This window comes from Miscanthus floridulus, chromosome 12 (assembly GCF_019320115.1).
Source record: "Miscanthus floridulus cultivar M001 chromosome 12, ASM1932011v1, whole genome shotgun sequence".
Classification (NCBI taxonomy): Eukaryota; Viridiplantae; Streptophyta; class Magnoliopsida; order Poales; family Poaceae; genus Miscanthus; species Miscanthus floridulus.
In genome coordinates this window covers 15,644,131-15,669,817 of record NC_089591.1, presented here as the reverse complement: position 1 = coordinate 15,669,817, position 25,687 = coordinate 15,644,131, and the positions used below count along the sequence as shown (strand labels likewise).

The 25,687-nt window shown below is 49.4% G+C and overlaps 2 protein-coding genes across 2 annotated transcripts in view; one reads left to right on the top strand and one right to left on the bottom strand.

Annotated features, from left to right (window-relative positions):
* The window catches only part of LOC136495317 (uncharacterized), a 48,056-nt gene extending 44,390 nt beyond the window's left edge, over positions 1-3,666 (top strand). The window contains 7 exon segments of the mRNA XM_066491277.1: positions 282-470; positions 968-1,251; positions 1,341-1,548; positions 1,637-1,876; positions 2,315-2,400; positions 2,750-2,928; positions 3,282-3,666. Coding sequence (XP_066347374.1) covers positions 282-470; positions 968-1,251; positions 1,341-1,548; positions 1,637-1,876; positions 2,315-2,400; positions 2,750-2,909 — 1,167 coding nt within the window. The 3' untranslated portion in view covers positions 2,910-2,928; positions 3,282-3,666.
* A 15,117-nt stretch (positions 3,667-18,783) lies between these two features.
* LOC136496621 (electron transfer flavoprotein subunit beta, mitochondrial) lies at positions 18,784-23,863 on the bottom strand. Its single transcript, XM_066492350.1, has 4 exons — positions 23,290-23,863; positions 20,101-20,181; positions 19,274-19,368; positions 18,784-19,129 (listed from the first exon to the last, which is right to left on the bottom strand). The coding sequence occupies exons 1-4, from the start codon at positions 23,653-23,655 to the stop codon at positions 18,904-18,906; spliced, it is 768 nt and encodes a 255-aa protein (XP_066348447.1). The 5' UTR covers positions 23,656-23,863; the 3' UTR covers positions 18,784-18,903.
* Between the last annotated feature and the right edge of the window lie 1,824 nt (positions 23,864-25,687).

Below are 25,687 nucleotides of genomic sequence, written 5' to 3'. Positions count from 1 at the left end.
GAGTTTGGAGTTGGGTGGATATCTGCTGAGTTTCATTTTTAATGAATATTGATAACTCATCTAGCTTAAAGACTGAGTGGTGAACCTGTTCACATACTTCTGGAATTTAATGCAATAAAAGTATTACTACCACTATTTTGAATGATTTTTTGTTTGCTCGTTAACCTGCACTATGATCACTACTGTATTGTGAATTGAGCTAAAACACAATATTGACTTTTTATTGTATGTATATGAACAAAGGTATATGTAGTGCACAGCTAACTGTTTGAACTTGGCAGGTTGGTTCAACTCCAGACTTGATGGTTGCGTACATAGATTTCTTTCTCGGGGGTGATGAGAAACGGCTTGATGTAGCATCCACCATTCAGAAGAGGTTTCCCATGTGTCTAATTTTTGGTGGTGATGGAAGCTATATGTCCCCATACTACCTACATAGTGATACATTGCTATCAAATCTTCTTGGCCAGGTAAATTCAGATTTTGCTGCAGTGTTAATACAATTTATTGTTTACCATAATCAAGTCAACATTCCATTTTCTGTTTCCATTCTCTTGTTCATATACAATATATAAAAACCTCTGGTCTGTGATAACGATGATTGAATTGCCCAAAGCATAACCTTGTATCCAAGCAAACTAAACCATATCCTCATGCACAGTGTGCGGTCCTAATGTTTTTTGTTGGCCACTGATGTACACTAGATCTCCTAGTTGATTATTGCATTAGGACTCGACATCGTGTCGCATGTCATCGAGGTGGAGAATGTGATTGATCAGAATGAGAATTGTTTGGTGGTTAGGGGTGGGCACTAAGGGTTAAAAAGCCTTGCAGCATTTTTTATGAAAGTTAATTGGCTTGGATCACGTATTCCTTCTTGAGCTTGTATGTGCTGATATCATTATATATTTTGGTGTTCTGCTAAAAAAATGTGTAAAATGACTTTGATTTTGTTTTCTTTTTATAGTATGTATCGACTGCGATCTGGAATAGATTAGTCGCTGGTTTGAATGCTCAATTAAGGACAGTAAGACAAGGAAGCATCCGTTCTACTTTGGGCCCTGTTGTTTCTTGGATCAACAGTCATGGCAATCCTCAACTTGAGAGACATGGTGTTCGAGTGGAGCTAGGGTGGTTCCAGTCCACTGCTTCTGGATATTACCAGCTAGGTATTGTTGTAGCTGTGAATGAGAACTTCTACAAGAGTCTCCACCACCATGAGCACGCCCCAGAATTTTGTGAACGCTTGAGGTTTGAAAGGAAATACCAGCTACAGTATCATTTTCTAATTCCTATATTACTTGTTGTTTAGTCTTTATATTACAGGAATGCTTTTACAGGAAGAACGTGGCAGTTCCACTTCAGGATTTCAATCAGGCAAATCAGGATCAGCCTTGCACAAGCTATACTGTTTCTAGAAAGCGATTGACAGGTGGAGTGAATGGCGGGATCATAAATGAGGGGACGCTCAAGTCACTACACTATAAAAGAGACTACCTCTTCCCATTGTCATTGTTATTGCAAAATTCCAGGCCTCTAGGCTATGCGGTAACTACCTGACCATATTTTAAGCGCAAAACATGCACATGCTGAATATGATGATAACCTTGACTGAAACCATGCTATAATATTGCAGGAAACATTGCAATTGCTCATTTGTATTGTACTTTTGGGTGATTTTTCCATCACCCTGCTCATGCTTGTACAGTACTATTGGATATCCGTCGGTGCTTTTCTTGCCATACTGCTCATCCCCCCTCTTGCTTTGCTTTCACCTTTTCTTGCTGGTCTCAATGCACTTTTTAGCCGAGGACTAAAACGATCTTCAGTGACCCGCATTTTTGCACTTTGGAATGTTACTTCTGTTGTAAACATTGTAAGTCCGTCCAACATGTTTGTCCACGAACTATCTTGTTTAGTAACATGTTCATATTTCTGTTAGTTCCTGTTGCAATCAGTCAGGATTTTGTTACATATAAGATAAATTAATTGTTACTGCATGTTGTTGCAAGTCTCTAATTGTCAGCATATAGTGTTTAACTATTTCTGAACTGGGCACAGCTCCATGGCAATTAAATTCCCGTTTGGTACTAAATGTGGGGTGCATCTGATGGTAAATATCATGCTACATGAGGGTAGACCTTGAATCTTGTTAGACATGTTCTAGGGCGAACCATGTGTGGGCGTGAGTCCGACCTGCTGCATTCTAAAACAAAATGTTTGGCTATTCAACTCTATTTCTTTGTAAATAGGGCATTCACATTTCTTGCAGAATCACAAGCCATGATAGTTTAACCATGATAGTTTTATGCAGATTGTAGCAATCATATACGGCTCTTTGTATTTTTGGTTCTCTTCTTCAGTGGTGTCCTCAGTTCATCAAGTATACAACACAAAAAGGTTTGATTCTTTCTATTCCTGCATGGTGATAATGGAACAGGATCCCAGTATTCACTTTCCAAATAAAAAGAACAGTAGGGTCATGCTGTGCTTCTTGTGCTTTCTATGCTATATATAGAATCTAGTAGTTAAATAAATCTACTAATTGTAGTGATATTTTTGTTATGGATCCAAAAAAGAAATTGTTCAGACTATGGCTAATTGTTGTGCTAAAAAATGAGTGCTTTAGAAAAGTCACAGGATAAACAGAGATTTCTGGATACGGTATTTAGTGTAGCATATTGTGGGTTATAGACTTTTTTCTTTCAGGGATGTGTAATTGATATCTTTGTTTACGTCACCTGGGCAGCTTCAAGAGTAGAGAAGACAATGAATGGTGGATACTACCTACTATCCTTTTTCTCATCAAATCACTGCAAGCTGGACTAGTTAACTGGCACGTTGCGAATTTGGAGATCCAGGACTACTCGTTATTTAGCCCTGACCCAGATAGATTCTGGGCAATGTAGTCGCCTGCAGCAAGCTAAGGCCCTGTTTGGTTGAGCTGTGGCTGTGGGAAAAAGCTGCTGTGGGCTGTGAGCTGTGGGAAAGCTGCTGTGGGCTATGAGCTGTAGAAAAGCTGAAAGCTGTTTGGTTAAACAAGTATAAAATATACCTTCTATCTTTATCTCTCTTGAAACAACTATGGAAGAGCTTTTTATTCCACCAATTTTGAAAAGCAGAAAGCCAAAAGCCAAAAGCAGGGTCAAACCAGCTTTCAAAAATGTACTACGGAAAAGCAGCTGCTTCTGAAAAAGCAGCCTTCAAAAGCAGCCCCTTTGGTTGGGCTTTTGGCTTTTGGAGCCAAGCCAAAGCCAAAGCCCAACCAAACAGGGCCTAAGACTTGCAGAAAGTATGGTTTAGTTGATCCGAATGACAAGTATCAATTTTGATCCAGAATATCAGCCCAATGCAATCTCTGAATCTGAAGGGGTCTAACATGCTGGACCTGGAACTTCCTTCTATTTCTGGGAGCTCTCCAGCGTAGTGTAGATATGTATATTTTTTTTCTCACAGTTGTGCCTTGGTCGTCTGCCTAGAATAGGTCTGTCGCCCGGAGGGAATTAGATTTGTGCATTTTCTTTGGTTCAAATTAAATCCTTGATTCGAGTGTACAGCAAGAAACTAATGAGATTGGCGTTCTAGTATGTACATCACTGTAAGTAATAGAACAGTTTCAACTGTAAACAGTTCTCAAGGAATAGTATGTTTCTTTCTGTTGTGTTTTCCCTTTTGTCACTGTTACATTTTGATCAAGTGACTGTCATTTTCATTTTTGCTCGCTATCAGAACAGCATCGTTTGGCAAGAAAGTAAGTGCAAATTCTTTTCCTCAGCTGATAATGAGATAATCTCGCTCCCTCTCCAACGGGTCAATGGAGACTTTGTCAGGCTCTCAATTCAGTCCTTGGTGTTTGCTGCAGATGCCTTACAGGCCGGCACCGAACTTAACACTTCACCGACTACCCAGCAGACGCACATCCACCATCTGATGGCTCGCACATAGCTTAGCTTTCTTGCTTGGTATAAAAGTAGACCACCTATGCTAAGGGTATATTAAAGGTGAACCTTATAGCAACTCCACCAAATTCCCTTTTCACTTTTACTTCAAATCTAATATAGAGGATTGAGAAAACTGAATTGTAAAGCATAGGGGATATAAAGCCCTAACAGATTAAGTAAACTCCATTCTTAATATACAGGACCCTGATTCCATCATCTTTCTGTTCTTCCTCTGCTCTTGGTGTCGGAGGCCAGTGGTGGCGAGGGGCTCGCACGGGCCTGTTTGGATGCTGACCTGGCCAACTTGCCTACGCCAGGCAGCATCCTCAGGCGTTGCTGAGCCTGGGGTGGATTGGTGCTGCCTGGGCGTCAGCCCCCAGGCCAGTACACGAACCAAACGACCCCGTAAGAAACGGCGGCACCCGCCTGGCATGCGGAGGCACGACATGGTGTGGGGCGCGTGGCATGGCAGCATTGTGGCGCGTGACATGGTGTGGGTCATCCCGCATGGGGCACGGTGTGGTGACATACTGCTGACAGCGCGACGCCTGTGCCGCTGGGCCGGAGACGTCAGTGAAAGAGGAAGAAAGAAAATAGATTGTTTGTTTGTGTGTGTGAGAGAGGGGTGTTTCAAGGGGTTGAGAAAAAAATTGAGGAAAAGGAGATCTGCTGAGTATTTTTTTTTGGTTGCAGTCCCCTTTATGGCTTGTTATAGGGGAAGGAGATTGGTTTTAGTCAATCTGGTGAAGGTGCTCTTAGTATGTAGCTGTAATATTGGTCTTTATCTATCTATATATTACCGATAGTACCTTCCATATCAATTGATCTAGCTGCATTGGAATCACTTCCTTGTGGGTTTGATTCTAGTGAAGTTGAGCTGTGCCAAATATTAGCCCCGTTCGACTTATCCCATATTCAGCTTCTTCGACTTCTTTTTTTCAGCCGGAACAACGTTTTTCTCTCACAACAATTCAGACAGAACAGTGTTTTCAGCCAGTTTCAGCCAAAATTCTATCCAGCCGAACGGGGTTTCCTCACATACTTTATACTTCTCTGCATACCTCACAGCCGAGCAGGTATGGAGTTAAGTGTGAACTAGAGCATAGAGAACTTCGAAACAGGATAAATGTTTTCAACGTGCATGCATGTTCTAACCCATCGCTACCGCTCTCTATCGATGTATATCATTCCGGCAAGCGTTCCTTTTATTGGAAATCTGATGATTGAGTGAGTGTCGTTCCAGGTTGTTCCTTTACATAGGAATAACGGAATGAATGTAGATTCAGTTTGTTTGGGAGCAATTCACCTCTCGACTCAGCCTAGTGCCAACGAAGATCTAGCCAGAGTGGTGGGAACTGGGAAGTGGTTCAACTGAAAATTTCAAAAGAGCAAATGCAATCAACGTATTTTTTAGAATCCGCCTGAGACCTTTCCAAGTCGCCTCAGCAGAGGATATTGATCAAAGAAGGCAAGTCTCTTTACTCGGCAAGTGAGATAGTCGCTTAATAAGCTATCTATAAGGGAGTTACTACCGTCCGGACATCCGGACGGTTTGTTTCCATGGGGCACGTATCACGAATTATCTTCAACAGAGCCGACCCAAATTTCACCATATGGGTCACGCACAGGAAAAGAAAACTGCACTAAAAAAAATCCCAAACTCCAACAGCGAACGCAAAAAGAAGATGAAGCCGCCGGAGCTCGCGCCGCAGAGCACCGGAACGGGCACGCGTGGGCGAGCTCGGCCCCGGCCGGCTGGCGCGGGCTGAGCTCGGCCCTGGCCGGCGCGGACGCGCAGAGCGGGCGAGGACAGAGAGGGAGCGGCGAGCGGGCGAGGACAAAGAGATTTGGGTAGCGAGGAATCGTGATGCTGTTTTACGTATCCTTTGCGCCGGTAGATAAAATGGGTACGGTGTTTGGGTCGTCCGTTGGAGTCTGATTTTGATAGGCAAAAGAACTGTGCGACAACAATATTTGGGTTTAGGTCTCCTTATTGGATATAGTCTTACGGCTGCTACGCATGCTGCGCCCGTAGAGACCGCCTCTACCTGCGATCGCTCCCCGTGTCTACTAATGAAAACACTTGTAATATGAAACACTTGCTGCAACATACGTCTGAAACAGGTAAAATATTTAGAACATATACTTGCAATATATATAGTATAGCCACCGCAACATATGCAACATCCAGATAAAATACTTGCAACATACCTAAAACATTTAAAACATACTGTCGGTGTTTTGATTCGGCGGGTCCTCAACCGACTAGTGAAAGTGTACTGCGTGCCCCTAATCCCGGATGGTGATGCAAAGAGACACAAGGTTTATACTAGTTCAGGCAATAGGTGCCCTACGTCCAGTCTGAGAGAGCGATCTTGTATTCTTTGCACCGAGGTGCTTGTAGTAGGGGCTTACAAGCTGAGTGAGAGAGGGAGCTAGTCCCAGGTCTCTGCGTAGAGTGGCGTGGGTGGCTTGAGATGTTGATCTCTTGCAGTGAGGGAGCAGTGTGTGTTACAAAGTGTTGTGCGTTGCTTGCACGTGTGTGTCTCATCTCCCTTAGAAGCGGCCCTGGTCACTCTCTTTTATAGTCGAAGGAAGGCACAGGGGCGGTACATGTATTTGCTACGTGGCATTTTGTGAGCTGAGGCGGTATGTCCGAGCCCTGCAGCTCGTCACTGTGGCGGCATAGTCGGTGGAGCGGTCTTGTCCTTCGATGCACTCGAGCGACGCGCCGGTCACGCCTGATCCTGTGCGACGTGGGAGCTCCTGTGGTGGCATGCGCGCCTTCTTCTGTTGGAGACGTGCTGGTCACTGTATGTTTGACCGGCGCGGAGAGCCGAGGCTGGGTAGATGCGATGGCGCGGGTGCGCTGATTCCGAGGCTACATGAGCTTGGCCTTGTGCACGACGTGGGAGCTCCTGCAGCTTGACGCAGGGCATGGCGCGTACCGCGGACGACGTGTCCGGTCCCTAGAGTGCTGACAACATAGAGAGCCGAGGCTCAGTCGGTGCAGAGGCTGAACCATTGTGGGGGGCTCGGCGGGCATGAGTCCCGAGGCTATAGGAGCCCGGAAGCGGATAGCCGAGGCTCAGAGGGAGCAGTTGGTCTTGTACGTTGATTCCAAGGCTATAGGGACCCGGACTTGACTTTCCATGCCGCGCTGTCCTTGGAGCAGGGGTTAGGCAGCACAGTGCAGCACAGGTGCCAGCCATGGGCACAGTGCCAAGCACAGCGCCCGGTAGCCCCTGCCCCATCCTGTCCCGGACAGCATGGCGTCGATGTGACTCTAGTCTCATCAGCCACTCCGCTGTATCGTGCCGTCATTCGGCTGACGTCACCGGAGTGGTTGGACGCGTTAGTTGGATGTGACGTCCCGTCAGAGAAGTCGGTCAAGGCGGCGGTGACGGGGTTGATGCTGAGCTGGCCTCGAGCTGAGTCGGTAACTGGGTGCACGTCCGAGGCCTCAGTGGCGCGGGGCCTCGGGCGAGTCGGAGAATCAGTACCCCATTCGAGGCCTTGTGGCGCAGGGCCTCGGGCGAGTCGGAGAAACAGTACCTCGTCCGAGGCCTCGTTGTTTTGTTCTGGACCGAGCCCGCTTCGGGTGAGCCCGGATATTGTTCGAGGTGGGCCGGGCGGTCCAGCCAGGCCTCGGATAAGGTGGGGGTTTGCCGGTGGTTGTCTCTTGGCTTCGATATTTACAAGGTCTAAGCGATTTTTTCGGTTCTTGCTTAGGGGACCCCTTTTTATGGTACCCGACAGTAGCCCCCCGAGCCTCGGGGAGAGTGTGAGCGCTCTTCCTGAGGTTTTGATGAGACTTGGCTCGTGACAGCTCCTGGCTGGATGGTGTTTCGTACTCGAGGCTTCGGTGGGTGCGCGCAAGCGCATCCACCGGGTGTAGCCCCCGAGGCCCTAGAGGAGTGGATTTATTCCTCCAGGGGCTTTTTTCTATTGAGTGAGGGGTTTTATCGCGTTTGCCAAGCCCCCGAGTGCGAGTTCAGGTCGCTGGGCCTCGGCTTGGTTGTAGGAAGAGCCCCTCGAGCCTCTGCTCAGCGCAAGAGGGCGATCAGGGAGTTTCCCTATCTTTTTTGTATGGCCCTCGCGCATCCTTTTCGTTCGGAAGGAGGGGTGGAGTATGCCAAGCTACCCTCGGTGGGCGAGTAGTGACACCACCGGTGAGCTGTTATCGGGTAAGTCCTGAGTGGAGGCCCATGCCCCATTCGATAGGGGTTGGCTAGCGGTCCAGAGACGCACTCCAAAAGTACCAGAGGGCTTCTCTAGTAGGTCCTAGGGCCGTTCGATTGGCCCCGGGGGCTCGGTGCCTCCCTATGGTGGGATCCCATTCAGAGACCTCCCTTCGGTCTCGGACACGACATAGGGCATCCCAAGCAATTGCTTGCTTGGGCCTCGGCCATGTACGGGCTCGCCCATAGTCATCCCTGACTCTGTTTGTCCTGTGGCGGCTAGTCGAGACCCTTGGGGGCCCAGCCTTCGAACCCCTAGACCGTAACGGGCTCGGTGCCTAGTTCCTTAGTCTGAAAGGAATCGGGTGGGGGATATTCCCTTCCCATCGGCTGACGACGTCGGGTGCGCCTTTTGAGGCGGTTCCTCGGGGAGACCGAATGGCGCCTGCCATCACTGTGGTCGGATGCGATGCGATATCTGCGGATGGGACGTTATTGTGTGCGCGCGGTTAATAAGAAAAATGTGGACGCATGGGTGGTTTGGGCGGATCTGGATTAACTGCGCTATATCTGAGAGAAACTTTCCCGGTTTCGTCGCTCGCCCGTTTTGCCCTCTTTCCTCCCTCATAAATACGTGACGAGCCATGCCCCGCACCTCCTTACCTTTTCCGCCTGCGTTCTTCCTTTCTGCCCTTGAGCGGTTGCTAAGAACAGAGGAAGAGAGCGCCGGGGAGAAGAAGGGAGAAGGGGGAGGAAAGGAGAGAGAGAGAGAGGGATAGCGAGAGCACGCCTTACCGCCATAGCCACATTCTCCACCGCACCCATGGCCGGCGGCGCTGTTGTCCTCCAGGTGGATCCTTGGGGTCCATCCGATGTGTCTGCGACGATGCTACAGTCGCTTGTCGATGACGGTCTCCTCTGTTGGGTCACCGACCCCAACAGACCGGAGTGGATTGCTCTGGGGGACAAGCCGGAGCCGAGGCCACGCGACGGCTACATCGTGAGCTTCGTGGCCTTCCACGAGCGTGGCCTCGGCTTGCTGGCAACCAGTTCATGCGGGCACTCCCGCATTACTACGGCGTGGAGCTCCACAACTTCAACCCCAACTCTATCACACAGGCGGCCATCTTCGTCACCATCTATGAGGGGTACCTAGGCATTGCCCCCCATTGGGAGCTATGGCTCCACTTCTTTCAGGCGGGGCTCACCACCAAGCCGGCGGGCATGACGGGCATGCGGAAGGCGTTGAGGGCCGGCGGCTGCACTCTCCAAGTGCGCCAAGACCGGCAGCCCTTCTACATCCCGGCCCAGCTCACGTCGTCCAACCGCCACTGGTACAACAGCTGGTTCTACCACTACAATGATGACGGCGGGCTTCCCCCCTATACCGAGCAGGTCATGGAGAGCCAGCCGGAGAGGTGGAGGTATGGCGTCCCGTTGGCTGATCAGTCCAAGCTACAGCTGCTCCTAAGGGCGCTGGAGAGGCTATGCAGCCGTGGCCTTACGGCGGCCGTGGTCGTGGTGGCCTTCCACCGCCAGAGGGTGCTGCCGCTGATGGCTCGGTGGCAACGCCTATTCGAGATGACACCAGGTGAGCCCATCGATGGCATCCGGTTGTCCGCCATCGCCCTTTTCGACGAGGAGATTCTACGTTGGGTGAGAGAGACAGTGGAAGGGTGGTAGAGGCCCCTAGCATGGCACTGGCCAGGTTGTTCGAAGAGGAGGTGGTTCCTCCTACGCAGACCACCGATGCTGGCGACCCTGAGTTTTGACCTGGGCCAAAGGGGCCATGTAAATAGATTAGGACTTACATCATTGTACCATGACGCTTGTGGCTGTCGAGGCCTTTTAAAGTACTTGTGTGTATATGCTTTTTAATCATTTTTATTGTATTTCCGAGCCTCTACCCTCTGTCTTGTCTTTGAACATATCTCTTGGAAAAAACTTCCTCGGAGCCTAAGCTGCCCTTTGGGCAAAAGGTGGTGAGGGAGTTGCCATAGCCCAGAGGCGTAGGCCGTCTCGCGGCTCGGCCGGCCTTTTGGCCCTGAGACAGACTTTCGGTCCTTAGGTTTCTTACAATCGATCAGAGTACACAAGAGAGTTTGGCGTAGAATTTTTTTCAAAAAACAACTAAAAACGAATGTCTGGGACTTAGGGGGGGGGTCCCTCCTTCTAGCCCCCAAGGGAGGCTCTGGTTCTGTAGAGGCAGAGCCGAAGTCTTGTTCGAGCCCCATGATGGGCACCTCTGTAGAGGTAGAGCCGAGTCTCCCTTATAGCGTTATCGTAACGCCGATCCCCCATCGATTAGCTCGGGGGGTTTCTCGAAAAATTAGAACAACTAAAGAACGCTTCCTTATTGTATTTCGAGAAACAATGTATACAATGCTTGGGAATTTAAGGGTAGAATCGACGTAGCTGTTCTATGTTGGGGATCGCCATGAACTTGGCATAGCACGGGCACCCCAGGATGGTGTGATAGGTCCCCTTGAACCCAACCACCTCGAAGGTGAGGACCTCCTTGTGGTAGTTGGAGGGAGTGCCGAAGCAGATGGGCAAGTCAATGCGCCCGAGGGGTCATGTGCGTTTCTCTAGGCACGATGCTATGGAAGGGCGCGGCATTGCCTCGGAGCCATGACTGGTCGAGCTCTAGGAGCTCCAGAGTGTTGGTGTAGAGGATGTTGAGGCCACTGCCTCCATCCATCAACACCTTGGTGAGCTGGGTGTTGCCGATGATCGGGTCGATGACGAGTGGGTACTGCCCTGGGGTTTGGGACATAATCGAAGTGGTCATCCTGATCGAAGGTGATCGCCTCCTGAGACCAGTTGAGGTACCGGGGAGTGGCCACCTCAACCGAGAAGACCTCCCGATGCTCCTTCTTTCGCTGACGCGCCATGAGGCATGCTGAAGGCTCGCCAAAGATCATGAAGGCGTTGTGCACCTCGGGGAACCCGTTATCCTTGTCGTTGTCCCTGTCGCCGGTGCCCTTCTTCTTGGCATCGTTGTTGGGGAGCCCGAGCTTGGCGTAGTAATGCCGGAGCATGGTGCACTCTTTGAGGGTGTGCTTCACCGGGCCCTGGTGGTAAGGGCAGGGCTTCTTAAGCATGTCGTTGAAGAGCCCGAGGCCTCTAGCGGGGCCTTGGGGATTCTTGCGATCTACGGCCATGACTAGATCGGCCTTGAGGACCTCCAGCTTCCTCGGGCGACCCTTTTTCTTTTTCTTGGGGAGGTGGGGGCCGAGGCCCCGGGGGCCTCGTCCCTCCGCTTCCCCTTGGCGTCGTTGTCAGGGAAGATGGCCCCTGACAGCCTCTTTGCCCGAGGCGAAGTTGGTGGCGATGTCGAGGAGCGCGGCCGCCGTGGTCGGTACGTTCCGGCCTAACTCTCGGACCAGGTCTCGGCAGGAGGTGCCGGAGAGGAACGCCTGGACAATTTCCAAGTCGCCGACGCTAGGCAACTCGATGCATTGTTTGGAGAAGCATCGGATGAAGTCTCGGAGAGACTCGTCCGGCCTCTGGCGACAACTCTTGAGGTCCCAGGAGTTCTCGGGGTGCACGTATGTGCCCTGAAAATTCCCGATGAAGACCTTTACCAAGTCGCGCCTAGTTGTTGATCTACAAGGGAGGGAGGTGTTTGAGCCAGGCTCGCACCGAGTCTGACAGGAACAAGGGGAGGTTGCGGATGATGAGCAGGTCATCGTCCGCGCCGCCTAGCTAACAAGCCAGGCGGTAATCGGCCAGCCACAGCTCGGGGTTGGTCTCGCCGCTGTACTTTGAGAGGTTGGCCGATTGCCAAAACCGGGCCAGGAAGTGGGCATCGCGGATGGCCTTGCTGAAGACTCGAGGGCCAGGTGGCCTAGGAGAAGGACTGCAGTCCTCCCCACTGTCGTAGCGACCACCTCGGTGCGGGTGGTAGCCTCGGGCGGGCCCATTGTTGTCACGGTGCCGTCGCCTGCTGACCACATCATGGTCACCTTGCGCCTTGTGTCGGTTGCTGAGGCGGTCGTGCACCGAGGGGGCCTTGTTGGCTTTCGGTGCCCGAGCAGGTTCGGGACGAATCGAGGCCTCTCTATCCTACCGAGGCGGTGCCATGGGTAGTTCTGAGGTGCCCCCATGCCATTGAGAGGCGGAACTTTCGGCCTACTGTACCGCGGCGGTCTCAAGGAGGTCTCGGAGCTCGCCGTGGACCCATCGTCCCTCCGAGGTAGAGGCCTCGGGCATTGTCCAAGTAGCATCGCTGCTGCCACGATGTTCTGGCTAGCGCGATTGAAGATAGGGGGTTGCTCGCCCCCTTCGTCATTGTTGATGCGGTGGTTGACGTCGTGAGCTCTCCGCTGGGCTGCTCTGTCATCACCGTGACCCCGCTGCTCTTGCTTGAGAGTGTCTTAGAGCTACTGTAAAAGGAGTCGGTCTTGTTCGACCTTGGCCTAAAGCTCACGGAGCTGCTCCAGGTCTAGGCGTCGAAGTTCCTTGGGGGCGGGGTTCTCGTTCCACGCTGCCGGGGGCTCGACGCATGGAGGTGTGGCGTCGCCTGCCCCCTCGTGGGGCGGGGAGAGATTGCCTGCCCCTTCATCCTCATCGCTCATGCTCGGCACCCCGAGCTCGACATTGAAGCACTCATGAGTGGGATCGTAAGTGTCTTCAGTCATCGGAGTCGGAGTAGCCGAAGCAGTAGTCGCTCGCGGCCATGAAGCGGCAGCATGGCTTTAGGGTCACGAAGCCTAGAGAAGTCCACTCTGGTCCATGCCTCGTCCTCCTCTGAGGAGTCAACTGTGGGTGTGGGTCGAGGTCATGGCGATGAGGTCAAGGGCAAAACATTGGTGGCGTCCTAGGGGCTCTAGCATGAGTGGAAGCATAGGCGGTGGCTGGCATTGCCCAACCCGAAGGGGTACGGGGATGGTGTCGTCGTCGGGCTCCGCTCCGTCGGAGTCGACTCCTCAGGAGGTGGTGGGGCAGAGCTTGATGACAGGGCGTTGCTTGCGCGTCACCGGCGTCTTTCCCTTGCTCAGGCTTAAGCTAGACAGGTCCCCAGCTAGGGACTCTGTACCAACCACTGGGTATGGGATACTGGCGGAGCGCGGTGCGTTGCCCTAAGCTCGCGCGGTGTTGGGGTGGTCCCGCCCGTGTTGTGCCTGGCGAGCATGATGAGAGCGGCGGCCTGGGCGCCGCCTGCGCCTGGGCTGCTGGTGTGTGATGTCATCGTCGGTCGATGGGGCTCTGGGTGGGAGGAGTACCATATCGTACTCATATCCTAGAGACATGAACTCTAGGCTCTCGAACCAGATCACCGTGCCGAGACGCAGTGGTCGCATGGGGTCTACCATCTGGAACTTGTTGGGATGACTAAGCTGACACACAGTATGACCCCTACATGGCGCGCTAAATGTCGGTGTTTTGGTCCGACGGGTCCTCAACCGACTAGTGAAAGTGTACTGCGTGCCCCTAATCCTAGGATGGTGATGCAAAGAGACACAAGGTTTATACTGGTTCAGGCAATAGGTGCCCTACGTCCAATCTGAGAGAGCGATCTTGTATTCCTTGCACCGAGGTGCTTATAGTAGGGGCTTACAAGCTGAGCGGGAGAGGGAGCTAGTCCCAGGTCTCTGCGTAGAGTGGCATCGGTGGCTTGAGATGTTGATCTCTTGCAGTGAGGGAGCATGTGTGTTACAGAGCGTTGTGCATTGCTTGCATGTGTGTGTCTCATCTCCCCTAGAAGCGGCCCTGGTCACTCCCTTTTATAGTCGAAGGGAGGCATAGAGGCGGTACATGTATTTGCTACGTGGCGTTTTGTGAGCAGAGGCGGTATGTCCGAGCCCTGCAGCTCGTCACTATGGCGGCATGGTCGGTGGAGCGGTCTTGTCCTCAGTGCACTGGAGCGACGCGCCGGTCATGCCTGATCCTATGCGACGTGGGAGCTCCTGTGGTGGCATACGCGCCTTCTTCTGTTGGAGGCGTGCTGGTCACTGTATGTTTGACCGGCGTGGAGAGCCGAGGCTAGGTAGATGCGACTGGCAGTGGGTGCGCTGATTCAGAGGCTACATGAGCTTGGCCTTGTGCACGACGTGGGAGCTCCTGCAGCTTGACGCAGGGCATGACTGCGTACTGCGGACAACTGTGGCGGTTCTAGAGTGCTGACAACGTAGAGAGCTGAGGCCCAGTTGGTGCAGAGGCTAAACCATTGTGGGGGGCTCTGCGGGCATGAGTCCCGAGGCTATAGGAGCTCGGAAGCGGATAGCCAGGGCTCAGGAGGGAGCAGTTGGTATTGTACGTCGATTCCGAGGCTACAGGGACCCGGACTTGACTTTCCACGCCGCGCTGTCCTTGGAGCAGGGGTTAGGCAGCACAATGCAGAACGGGTGTCAGCCGTGGGCACAGTGCCGAGCACAGCGGCCGGTAACCCCTGCCCCGTCCTATCCCGGACGGCATGGCGTCGATGTGACTCCCGTCTCGTCGGCCACTCCGCTGTATCGTGCCGTCGTTCGGCTAACGTCGCGGGAGTGGATGGACGCGTTAGTTGGATGTGACGTCCTGTCAGAGAAGTCGGTCAAGGCGGCGGTGACGGGGTTGATGCCAAGCCGGCCACGAGCGAGTCGGTAACTGGGTGCTCGTCCGAGGCCTCATGGCGCGGTGCCTCGGGCGAGTCAGAGAATCGGTACCTCGTCCGAGGCCTTGTGGCGCGGGGCCTTGGGCGAGTCGGAGAACCGGTACCTCGTCCGAGGCCTCGTGGTTTCGTTCTGGGCCGAGCCCGCTTCGGGTGAGCCCGAATATTGTTCGAGGTGGGCCGGGCGGTCTAGCCGGGCCTCGGATAAGGTGGGGGTTTGCCGGTGGTTGTCTCTTGGCTTCGATATTTACAAGGTCTAAGCGATTTTTTCGGTTCTTGCTTAGGGGACTCCTTTTTATGGTACCCGACACATACACTTGCAACGTGCGTCTAAAAATAGCTAAAATATTTAGAACGTACACTTGCAACATATGTGTATAGTAATCGCAACATGTGCAACATCCTGATCTACTTTTGCAACATGTAGATAAAATACATGCATCATCCAGATGAAACATCTGAAACACTAAACATACGCTTGCAACATACGTTTTCAGTGCAATGTCACCTTGCTACTTGGACTGAATGGAGGCTCGTCAGTTGTGGAGCTTGACGCCTGGCACATGGAGCTCGCCGGTGCGGTAGCGGCAGTGGCGTCACACGAAGCTCCTCCCCTCAGTCTGCTTGCTAGAGCATCCTGTCGTGGAGGCTTGCCGGCTTGGTGGAGGCAACCGCAGGTGAGCGAGCAACGTAGTGGAGGCAGCCGCGGTGGGCGGATTGTGTGGTGCAGGTGAGCGGTGCGGTGGAGCGCAGAGTGGGGAAGGCGGGCAGTGCGGTGGAGGCAGAGCGCAGTAGACATATTTTTGTTTTTTTCGGAAGGGGCGTAGACGGGAGCGAGCGGATGGCGCCGAGTGAGAAGCCACGTCAGTCTGTCCAGACGCTCTCACGAGAGCATTACTTTATCTACAATCATTTTTATGGGATAGTATGTAATGATCCATTCTTTTTTTGCGATGATATCCCATCATTTGTATTTTAAACGATTGGTTGCATCTTCTTAATTCGATTGATAGAGCTCTTGCCTTTTTAAAAAAAGAAAAAAAAATTGCTGAGGAAAGCCTTAATACTAATTAGTGTTCAATTGTTTTGTTTTACTTAGTTACTAATACTAATTAGCTAGTTAATAATACTAATTAGTGTAGCATTCGTCTTTCTATTATTTTTCTCATTGCTTTTGTTCTCTCTACTAGTTAGCTAGTGAACAAATTAATTAGTGCTTTGTTTGTTGGTTCTTCCTATATATTGATCTCTAACATCTATATTATTTAAGATTCGTCTTCCTTCTTATCGGATGAATTAGCTCCAGGCAATGCCTAGCAACGTAATCAGATGGTAACACATGAGACAAGGATTTATACTAGTTCAGGCCGCGGTGCGCGTAAAACCCTAGTCCAGTGCTGCTGCTCTTCTTGTATTCGTATGCTCAATTACAGGGGTTGTTGCTTCTAGCTACGTAGTAGATTGGAATGAGAGGAGTTGGATCTTGATCATGAGGTCCCTACCCTCCTTTAGGCAGAGGGGTTAGGGTTACAATGACGGTGATCGGGCTAACAGATTAGATTCCTAGTTTGTTACATGGAATACGCAACAGATTGATCCTAGCTATCGTCCAGATACGCCTATTTTGGATATTCTCGGCTTACCTTGGTCTCCACGTTGATTGACCACCTCAAGCCCTCGTTGGTGGGCCTCCTCCTTTATGGCTCCTAGGCCAACAGCCTGGACATGGTCGTATATACGGATGGTGCAAGTACCCCTAGCCATATATCTGACAAATCTATCTTTGACATCTCCTTTATTATTTTTGGTTACCGCGATTCCTTTTTTCCCGTAAGAATTAGATTGATCAGGTGGAGATTAAAGACTTAGGGATAATTAAATTTTGTTCCTTTTCCTTTTGTAATATTCTGTTTTTAATTTTTTAGCTTCTGTATGTGAAATTAATGTTTATTTGGTTATTATCAATATCATTGGCATGTGTTGTCAGCTTGATCGGCTTCTCCTATGTGCGAATCCTAGCTCCACCCCTGACTTAATCGAAACATGATGCCATGGCTAATATTTATGAAACCTGAAGTGTGGGGGCAATAAAGGGAACACCCAGATCTAGATCCAGTGGATGGGGGATCTATTTCATCTCAATTATACAGATGAATAGAAGAGTGAACACCAATTTCTTTACTGTTGTTGAAAGCTCTAGTTTGATTTTGATAATTGAGTACCAACCATGTGGACTAATGCTTTTATTAAGTGTGTTAAGCTACAGTCCACTTGATGGTGATGAGCAAGGCTTAGGAGATGGTAGAGATGGAGTTCATGACCACATTAAGCAAGTGCTCAACCATGGAGAAGAAGATGGAATGGAAAGCAAGCCCAAAGGCAAAGGTATATTGATATGACTCTGCTTTTACCAGTCTAGGTGCAATAGAGCGCACAGTCGGATTTAGGATAGATAGCCATAGTATAAAAAGGGAGCTCTATGTGATTGTGGTTGTCTAAGTGCCACTACCAATAATACATGTGCATTAGACCTAGTGACGTGGTGAGAAACAAGTGAAAATACTTTGAAAGTTGTTTTTGAAAAGCTAACTAAGTGCCTAAGGTGGTGGCGTTCTTAGTTGAACACATTTGAAGTTATCAAACTTGGAAAACCATTCGAAACTTGACCGCACTGGACTTATCCGATGTGTCTAAAACCTTACTTGTGGGGCATCCAGTAAAGTCTCAGACCACCGGATTTCTCTGGTGCCAGGTGGTGCACCGGAGACGGAGTAAGCCAAGGGATATTTTTAACCCTTCCACCAGAGAGGTTTCTCATGCACTGGATTTGTCCAGTGCTGAGCACCGGAAAGGGCACGGGGAAATAGCCCTCCAACAGCTAGTTGACCGTTTGAAATTCAATCGTTGGATCTGTTAGTGACTATCGGGGCGTTTCTTTGGTGTGGCATCTCTAGTGGTCACCGGAATATCTGGTGCCTACAGAATTTGAGCACATAATGGTCAGTTGAGTGGTTGTGGCTATATATATATATACATATATATATATATATATATATATATATATATATATATATATATAGAACTACTATCCTGTAGCTGGCTACAAAATAACTTATTCTTAGCCCTTTATTACGATAATACTATATTATTTCTAGTGTTTATATATATGTAATATACTATCGTAATATATTGACATTATCATATTAGTGTATATTATAAATAGGTGTACAAATACTTTATTTTGTAGCCGCTACTGATACCCTCCTAATTAATATATATATATATATATATATATAAATATATATATGTGGCCGCTATTCTATCTCTCTTGGGCACCCTTGCTGATACTTTGTGCATCCTTAAGAGATTGGCAACACCTCAACTCCTTTTCAAAAGTCATTTGTGTGAGATTGGACGGGTTCTAGTGGCTAGCATTGAGAGTTTGTATCTAGTGGCACTTGGTGAAAATCGATTTGCAGCGGGTTCTTGTTACTCTCGATGATTGCCGTCACCTAGCCATCTTGGTGTTTGTGGAGATCGTTGAGTACCACTTAGAGATGGTACGGGGACTCCAATTGTTGGATTGTGAGGGGCTTTGTGCTTATCCCCGTGGAAGAATCACAAAGAGTAACTTTGGTGGAAACAAAAGAGACTTGGAGACGTTCTTGGTCATCCACCAGTGTCACACTAGTGCCCACATCGTAAGGGTCGAGCTCGTGTGTCACGAGGCTAGTGAAGCAGTGATCTAATATAATCCCACCTCAATAGGGACATAGGTTGCTGGCAAGCAACTCAGTGCCTAAAGGAGTTGTGTTCTAAGTTGGAAAATATTTGGAGTTAGCAAATTTGAAAAGCCTCGGAGAAATGGACTTGGTGCTGATTTTCAGTACCCACCGGAAACCCCGGTGCCCCAGCTGAACTAGCCCTTAAAAACTAGGCCTTCATCCTAACATGTACACCATATTCCTCCAAATATCAGAACGAGCTAGTTTAGCTTGTAAACAATTAAGCAAACCACTATTTGGAGCTAATTCAGCAGGTAAAAGTTTCTGAAATAGCATCTTAATTAGTTCACGGAAACACTTATTTTATTTGTAAATGGTCTGAACTTTTGGAGAGACATTTTTATTGTAACTTAAACAAATGAACGTCAGACCACATTCAGCGAGGACTAATATACAAATTGTTACAAGACACGTGCTTCATTTTTCAACTTGTCAAGGAGTTCCTCGACAGATGAAAGTATCACCCCGGCTTTCCGTTTTGGTGGTTCATTGACCTCAATGACCTCCATGTCTGATCTAATATCAACACCGAGGTCTTCAGGGGCGATTTTCTTAATAACTTTGGATTTTGCCTTCATTATGTTGGGCAAAGTCGCATATCTTGGCTGGTTAAGTCTCAAATCCGTGCTGCAGCAAAGACAAAATTAATGGTTAACCCATGTTCACTGAAAATTATTCATCATAATACAAATCCTTGAGTATTTGTATTTCCCTTCTCCAAGATAGAATAATAAAATGAAAACAGTATATGAAATGTTTCATGGGCCCTACGTGATCACTGCTGGCAAATCAAGGCAGATGGTTTCAATTCCACCATCAACTTCTCGCTCAACAGTAGCCTTTTGTTTTTCTGTGTCCAATATAACCTGTCAAATTAAGAAAGAACCTTCTAGTTTGAATTTTCAATTAAGCAAATTAGTAAAGCAGGGTGGGCAACTAAATCAGTTAATTAACAAAAAATAGTTTCAGTTATTCGCACAATGTAAGAATTCGTAAACGTTTGCTTTCCTAGTGTTGCACGATCTCATTTATTAACTAAGGCCCTGTTTGGCAGAGCTCTTAGAGCTGATTCTCCAGCAGGAGCTCTGCCAAACAATTTTTCAGACAGAAGTAGTTCTCTGCTAATTCTATGAAGTGATTCTCCGAAATGAACTAAAAGACTAGGAGCTAAAAAAAGTAGTTTCTCCTGATTATGTGAAGTGATTCTCCATCGTGATTTTAAGTGTTTATGCTAAAGAATCAAAGAGAATCACTTTCAGCCACAAAGTCACTCCTCTTAGATCAGATGGAGCTCTACCGAAGCATAATGCGTCAAGAAAGTAAGTGTGATTCATGAAAGACTTGAAAAATCCAAGAACTAAAAAATTCTTCCAACAATCTATATGCAAGACAAATATGACAGTACAACAGTTAGTTGTTCAAATTGAACTGCGTGTTGATGGCAATTGCATAGGTTATTATGAATAGTATTGAAGATAATTAGTTGGATAACAGAACATAGTAAGATTTGGAGGAGCATATCCAACTGCGAGAGTCCTTTTCATGGTCAGATTTTAGGTGTTACCAGTTAATCAAAAGAGTAGGGGAAAAAAGGGTACCTTGGAGGCAAAGGTTCCTTGTGGCCACTGAAGCAATCCAGCTAGCATTTGTCCAGTTTGGTTGCAATCATCATCAATTGCCTGTTACTAAAAAGAAAAGGACTCAGGAACACAGATTATCAGCAGATATACTTCCTAGTAAGTTAAACTTGGTGACCTTGACTAGAGGAGGATTATATCTTTTAATTTATTTGTGATTGTGAAAAAAATGCCAATTATATCTTTTAATTTATTTGTGATTGTGAAAAAAATGCCAATTATATCTTTTAATTTATTTGTGATTGTCACAAAAAATGCCAATTAAGACTTTGAAAACATTTCCTCCAAGAAATAATTTCAAAAGACTGAAAGAATGCTAAGAAATGATTAATCTTCCATCAGGTCAAACCAAGAAGTCAAGAGGGAAGGCGTAAGATTGGATGTCGGTATGCTTCAGGCAACCCTCGAAACAGTTCTACATACAAAACCAAAGCAAAAAGGGAAAATGTTTCTCAGGAAACGATTTATTGGTATGACAGAGCTATGACACAATGAAGTGGCAGTTTTCCTGTCCTGAGCAGGAACTTTTGATATGTAGGCCTCTACTGGCGCTTGCAGAAAGATAAAGCACATTTATCTGTTTTAATCGCTGAAGTTCTGAAACTTACTTTACCTACTGCTATGGACTATGAAGCTGTGCATAACACCAGGACCTAAGGAAGAAAGCTTATAAACCTAGGATATTGTATAAAGACACTTTTCGACTTCACACATAAGGATGATAAGTATTCTATTTGCTTAAGTTCCTACAGTGAAAACTAAGCGCTGCTGTGCATAAGAATATTGGAAAATGGTGGTGGTGGTTTGGGTGGGTGGGTGGGGGGGGGGGGGGGGGGGGTAGGGAAAGGATATAAATATAAATCTGTTTGAGCACAAATGCACAATGAATCAAAATCAGAACAGAGGTCTGATTACATTCAGCTTGTACCAATCATACCTTAGCTACAAAAGATTTACATTGTTGGTGGAAATTGAGGAATAGAGCAGAAACCAAAGGAAAGTAACTATGGACACCAAAGTTAAAATGCTGCAATATCTGACAAGCTTCCACATATCCTTGATTCGAGTAACCAAGCTAATTTTCAATTCCTCCAATTGCATTCCACAACATACTAAGAGGGAAGCGCTGACGCCCGGACGTCCGATGGATTGTTCTGTGGACGCACTCCCCCAGTGCGCCCTCGTCCTTCCCAGTTCCGCACCGCACGCTACCAGCAACCCCCCCCCCCATGACGCGCGCAAGGAGCGGACCCACTGGAGATGGTACGAGGCCGGGGCAACAGCATGGACCGACATCGCGGCCCTGGGATCGCGCGCCCATGTGAACTGCCGCTGCTGCATCTTCGTTGACCGAAGAGCCCCGCTAACACCGATGAACCCGCGACCTGCGATGCCTATGAAGAGCCCCGCTAGCCTCTGTGTCGTGCGAGTCCGCACGCCCCCAGATCGCCCCCACAGCCTGTCGCGTCCGCCCCACGCCCGCGACGAGCATGCTGCATGCCCAGCGCCCCCCACGTCCGCCGGCCCCAGCACCTCCGCCTGCTAGGCCCCAGCGAACCACGCGCCCCCGTCCGTCCCGGCTCAGCTCCTCCCCGACCGAACAACCTAGAAAGCTGGAATAAAATATGTGCAACAACACGGAAAACAACTACTGCAACATTAGGCTGAAGCAGCTAAAACACCATGAACATATATATTGCAACAAGGAACAACAACTGCAACATTAGGATGAAGCAGTTGAAACACCATGAACATATTATTGCAACAACAAAGGAACAACAGCTGAAACATTAGGCTGAAGCAGCTGAAATACCATGAACATATTATTGCAACAACACGGAGCAAACCGCTGCAACAATAGGTTGAAGGAGCTGAAACATTTGGAACATATTATTGCAACAACATCGAACAAACTGCTGCAACAAATAGGTTGAAGGATCTGAAATATTTGGAACAAATTATTGCAACACTGGTGTGAAGCATATGAAACAACGCTCGAAATAAAAACACTTGCAACAACATGGAACAACTACTGCAACATGAGATTGAAGCAACTGAAACATACTGCAACATCTCAAGCAGTACTACTGCAACATCGCAAAAACATCTGTTGCAACAACAAAAAAAAACCATTGCAACTATTCGAAATCATCTGTTGCAACATCCAAAAAAACCATTACAACACGACGAGATCTTGACCCCCCAAGAGCTCACCGGAACCCTAGCCACTGCCGCATCCCTTAGATCCAGAGGAGGAGGAGGAGGAGGAGGGCTCTGATCCAGAGAAGGAGGAGGGAGGAGGGCTCAGATCCAGATCCAGATCCAGAGGAGGAGGAGCAAGGCCTCAGATCCAGATCCCTCCGCAACCTACCTCGTCGGAGCCGCCGCCATCGTCCTCGTCTCCGGTGGGGTGCGGGAGCCGGGTCGCATGGAGAGTGGGGGTGCATGGTGGTCATGGAGGGCGAGGGACGGAGGGAGAAAGGGTGCACGGGCGGGCGGGCGCGCAGTGAGCTCGCGTGCGGAGGGAGGGAGGGAGGTCGGGGAGGGGCGAGGGACGGAGGGAGCTCGCGCGGCGACGGCGCGAAGAGCGGGCAGGAAAGCGGCACGGAGAGCGAGTGCAGGAGAGAGCGAGGGCGGGGGAACGGGCGGAATGCGACTGCGGGGCAACGGGCGGAGCGGGTGAAGTGCGAGTGCGGGGGGAACGGGTGAAGTGAAGCGGCGTCGGGCGGACGGATAAGACGAGGCGCGGTCGGTGAAGTCGCGAATGGTAGTCTGACGGGCATCCGGCGCGTCGGATGTACGCATCGTAGCATTTCCGATACTAAGATGCCTCTCACAGTCTCACCCCCCACAAATGCCATCTTAAGGCCACCTTGTTGTAGCACGAAGAATCAATCTGAATTCGCAAAAGATCAAACACCCTATCTACAACAACTCCCACACACAGGTTTATCCAGATAAGCACATTGGGTCTAACTAACTGGAGAATGATCGCAACAAACTGTATACTAGTGTGTCAAAGCAACAATCGTCTCCTCCCACCGCAATCTACAGTTGCTGAACGTACAAATCAGACACCTGATTCTTGAGTCATAAAATGAAATTGGCAGTGCACCGCTAGTCACGAATCAGGATAGGGCGAGCGCGCACCTGCTTGCCGAGGATGACGAGGCCGGGCTTCTCCTGCAGCGCGACGGCGCGGAGGATCTTGGCGACGGCGAGCGGGAGGAGTGGCCGCGCGGGGTCCTGGTCGTGGAGCACGTGGACGGCGCGGTCGGCGCCCATGGCGAGCGCGGTGCGGAGCGTGTCGGCGGACTGGGCGGGGCCGACGGTGGCGGCGACGACCTCGGCGGCGGCGCCGGCCTCGCGGAGCCGGAGCGCCTCCTCGACGGCGATCTCGCAGAAGGGGTTCATCGACATCTTGACGTTGGCCGTCTCCACACCCGTCCGGTCGGGCCTCACGCGCACCTTGACGGCGTAGTCCACCACCCGCTTCACCGCGACCAGGATCTTCATGGCGGCGGCGGCGGCCCTCTCGGCCTCTCTCTCTCCGATCTCACTGGGAGTGTGGGGATGAGCACTGATGGGGGAGCTTTTCTGCGTGCTCTGCTCTGCTGGCTGCTGCGGCGGAGTTGCGAGTTGGAGCCTCTCACTATTTCTGACTCAGCAGTCAGCAGTCGTCACCAACCCGCCCATCCTCTCTTGTCTTGCCTGCGTGCATTCGAGGCTAGTCTTGCCGTGTCAGACCTCCGACCACAGAAGCATCCAGCGGCAATGCTTAGGTACATTTGACACAGCTTCTTTACCGGCTCCTAAAGCCGTCTAGAACTTTTTTATGCCAAACGGGATAATATCAAACAGCTTCTAGCTCTATCGTGCTTTCATAAAGAAGATCGCTAATGGTCCACCTTGGCTCCATGTCGGACGCGCTGCGGACTGGCCCACGCTCCCCTCATCGACGTACACGGTTTCTAAAAAAAAAAAAGCAAGCACATCTTATCTTTTTCATTCGCTTTCGTCCTTATGTTAAGGTCAGATAGGGTTTGCTTTTTGTGAGCCCCTGACGCTTTGCGAGAGTGCTCACTTGTTTTGACCTCTGTGTCCGTCCTTAGGTTATGGTCGGATGGGTTTGCGTTTTGTGAGGTTTGGAGGAATGTTTTATATCAAGCGGGGGTTGATAAGTTGGAGGCCCTACTTGGTACAAATCTTTACCTGTGCTTTTTCGTCCGATGAGGGTAGGTTGGCAGTGACCCACCCATTTCGACAGAGGTTGGAGTTTTGGGGAATAAATATTACATTTAGAAGGTAGAGCGACTACCTCATTAAAAGACCTTCCGCCCCTTCACAAGGAAAAAGAGTGCAGCGCTGAGTTTTTACATTGTTGACTGAAAAAAAAAGGAAAATTACATTGTGCGATCACACGCTAAGGTGCCGCTAGGGATAGTTTTTTCGAGTTCTCTTGGCACTCCGAAGCAGCATATGATTTGTTGCTAGAAGAATCTTTTGATAGTCTGCGAGGTTATTGTAGCTAGTGGCTTTGCTTCTATCCATTTGGTGAAGTACTCGACGGTGACCACTGCATAGTGAAGGTTTCCTGGAGTTGTTGGCATTGGTCCGACTAGGTCCATTGCCCATCTCTGGAGAGGCCATGTTGGGCAGATTAGGGTGGTTTGAGCCCCTAGTCTATTTGAGTGTGTTGCTGAGAGTTGGCAACCTTCGCAATGCTACACTAGCAAGGTTGCATCATTGATTGCTGTTGGCCAGTAGAACCCTTGTCTAAACGCTTTGCCCACTAGAGTCCTGGGTCGGTTGTGGGAACCACATGAACCCTCGTGTATCTCCTTTAACAGTTGTTTGCCCTCACTGGATGCGACACACTTGTGCCGTGGTGCTATTACGCTAGCCTTGTATAGTTCATCATTGATGATTCTGTACCCTCGTGTCCTCTGCTGCATCCTTTTTTCTTCCTCTTTGGTTTCTGGTTCATGATATCCTTTGAGATAGGCAATTATGGGCGCTCTCCGGTCTTCGCTGGTATTGCATTGATGAGCTTTTTGCTTTTATGTTTAGTTCTATCGAGGGTTGATTGATGACCTCGTAGAAAACATTCGAGGGTAAGGCGATGCCTTGAGCTACGGCTTTTGCTAATTCATCAGCCTCGCTGTTCTCTAATCTCAGGATTGGTTTGGTCGTGATTCCTAGGAAGAAACCCTCGATCTTGCGGACTTGTGTGCAGGTACTTTTGTAATTCAGGACCTCTGGTTTTGAAGCTTTTCTCAATGTGGCCGGAGGTGACCTGGGAGTTGGTTTTGATGATTGCTCGCCTTACTGAGAGTGCGCGGAGCTTTGATAGAGCCAATATGATTGCTTTGTATTCTGTGCTGTTGTTTGTGCATTGGAATTCTAGTCTCGCTGCATATATGAGTTTGATACCGGACGACGAGGTTAAGATTACCACTATTCTAGCTCCCGCTGATCCCCATGCTCCGTCTATGTGCACTGCCCATATTGGTTCTGTAACCTTCTGCTATATTGTGAGTGTCGGGGG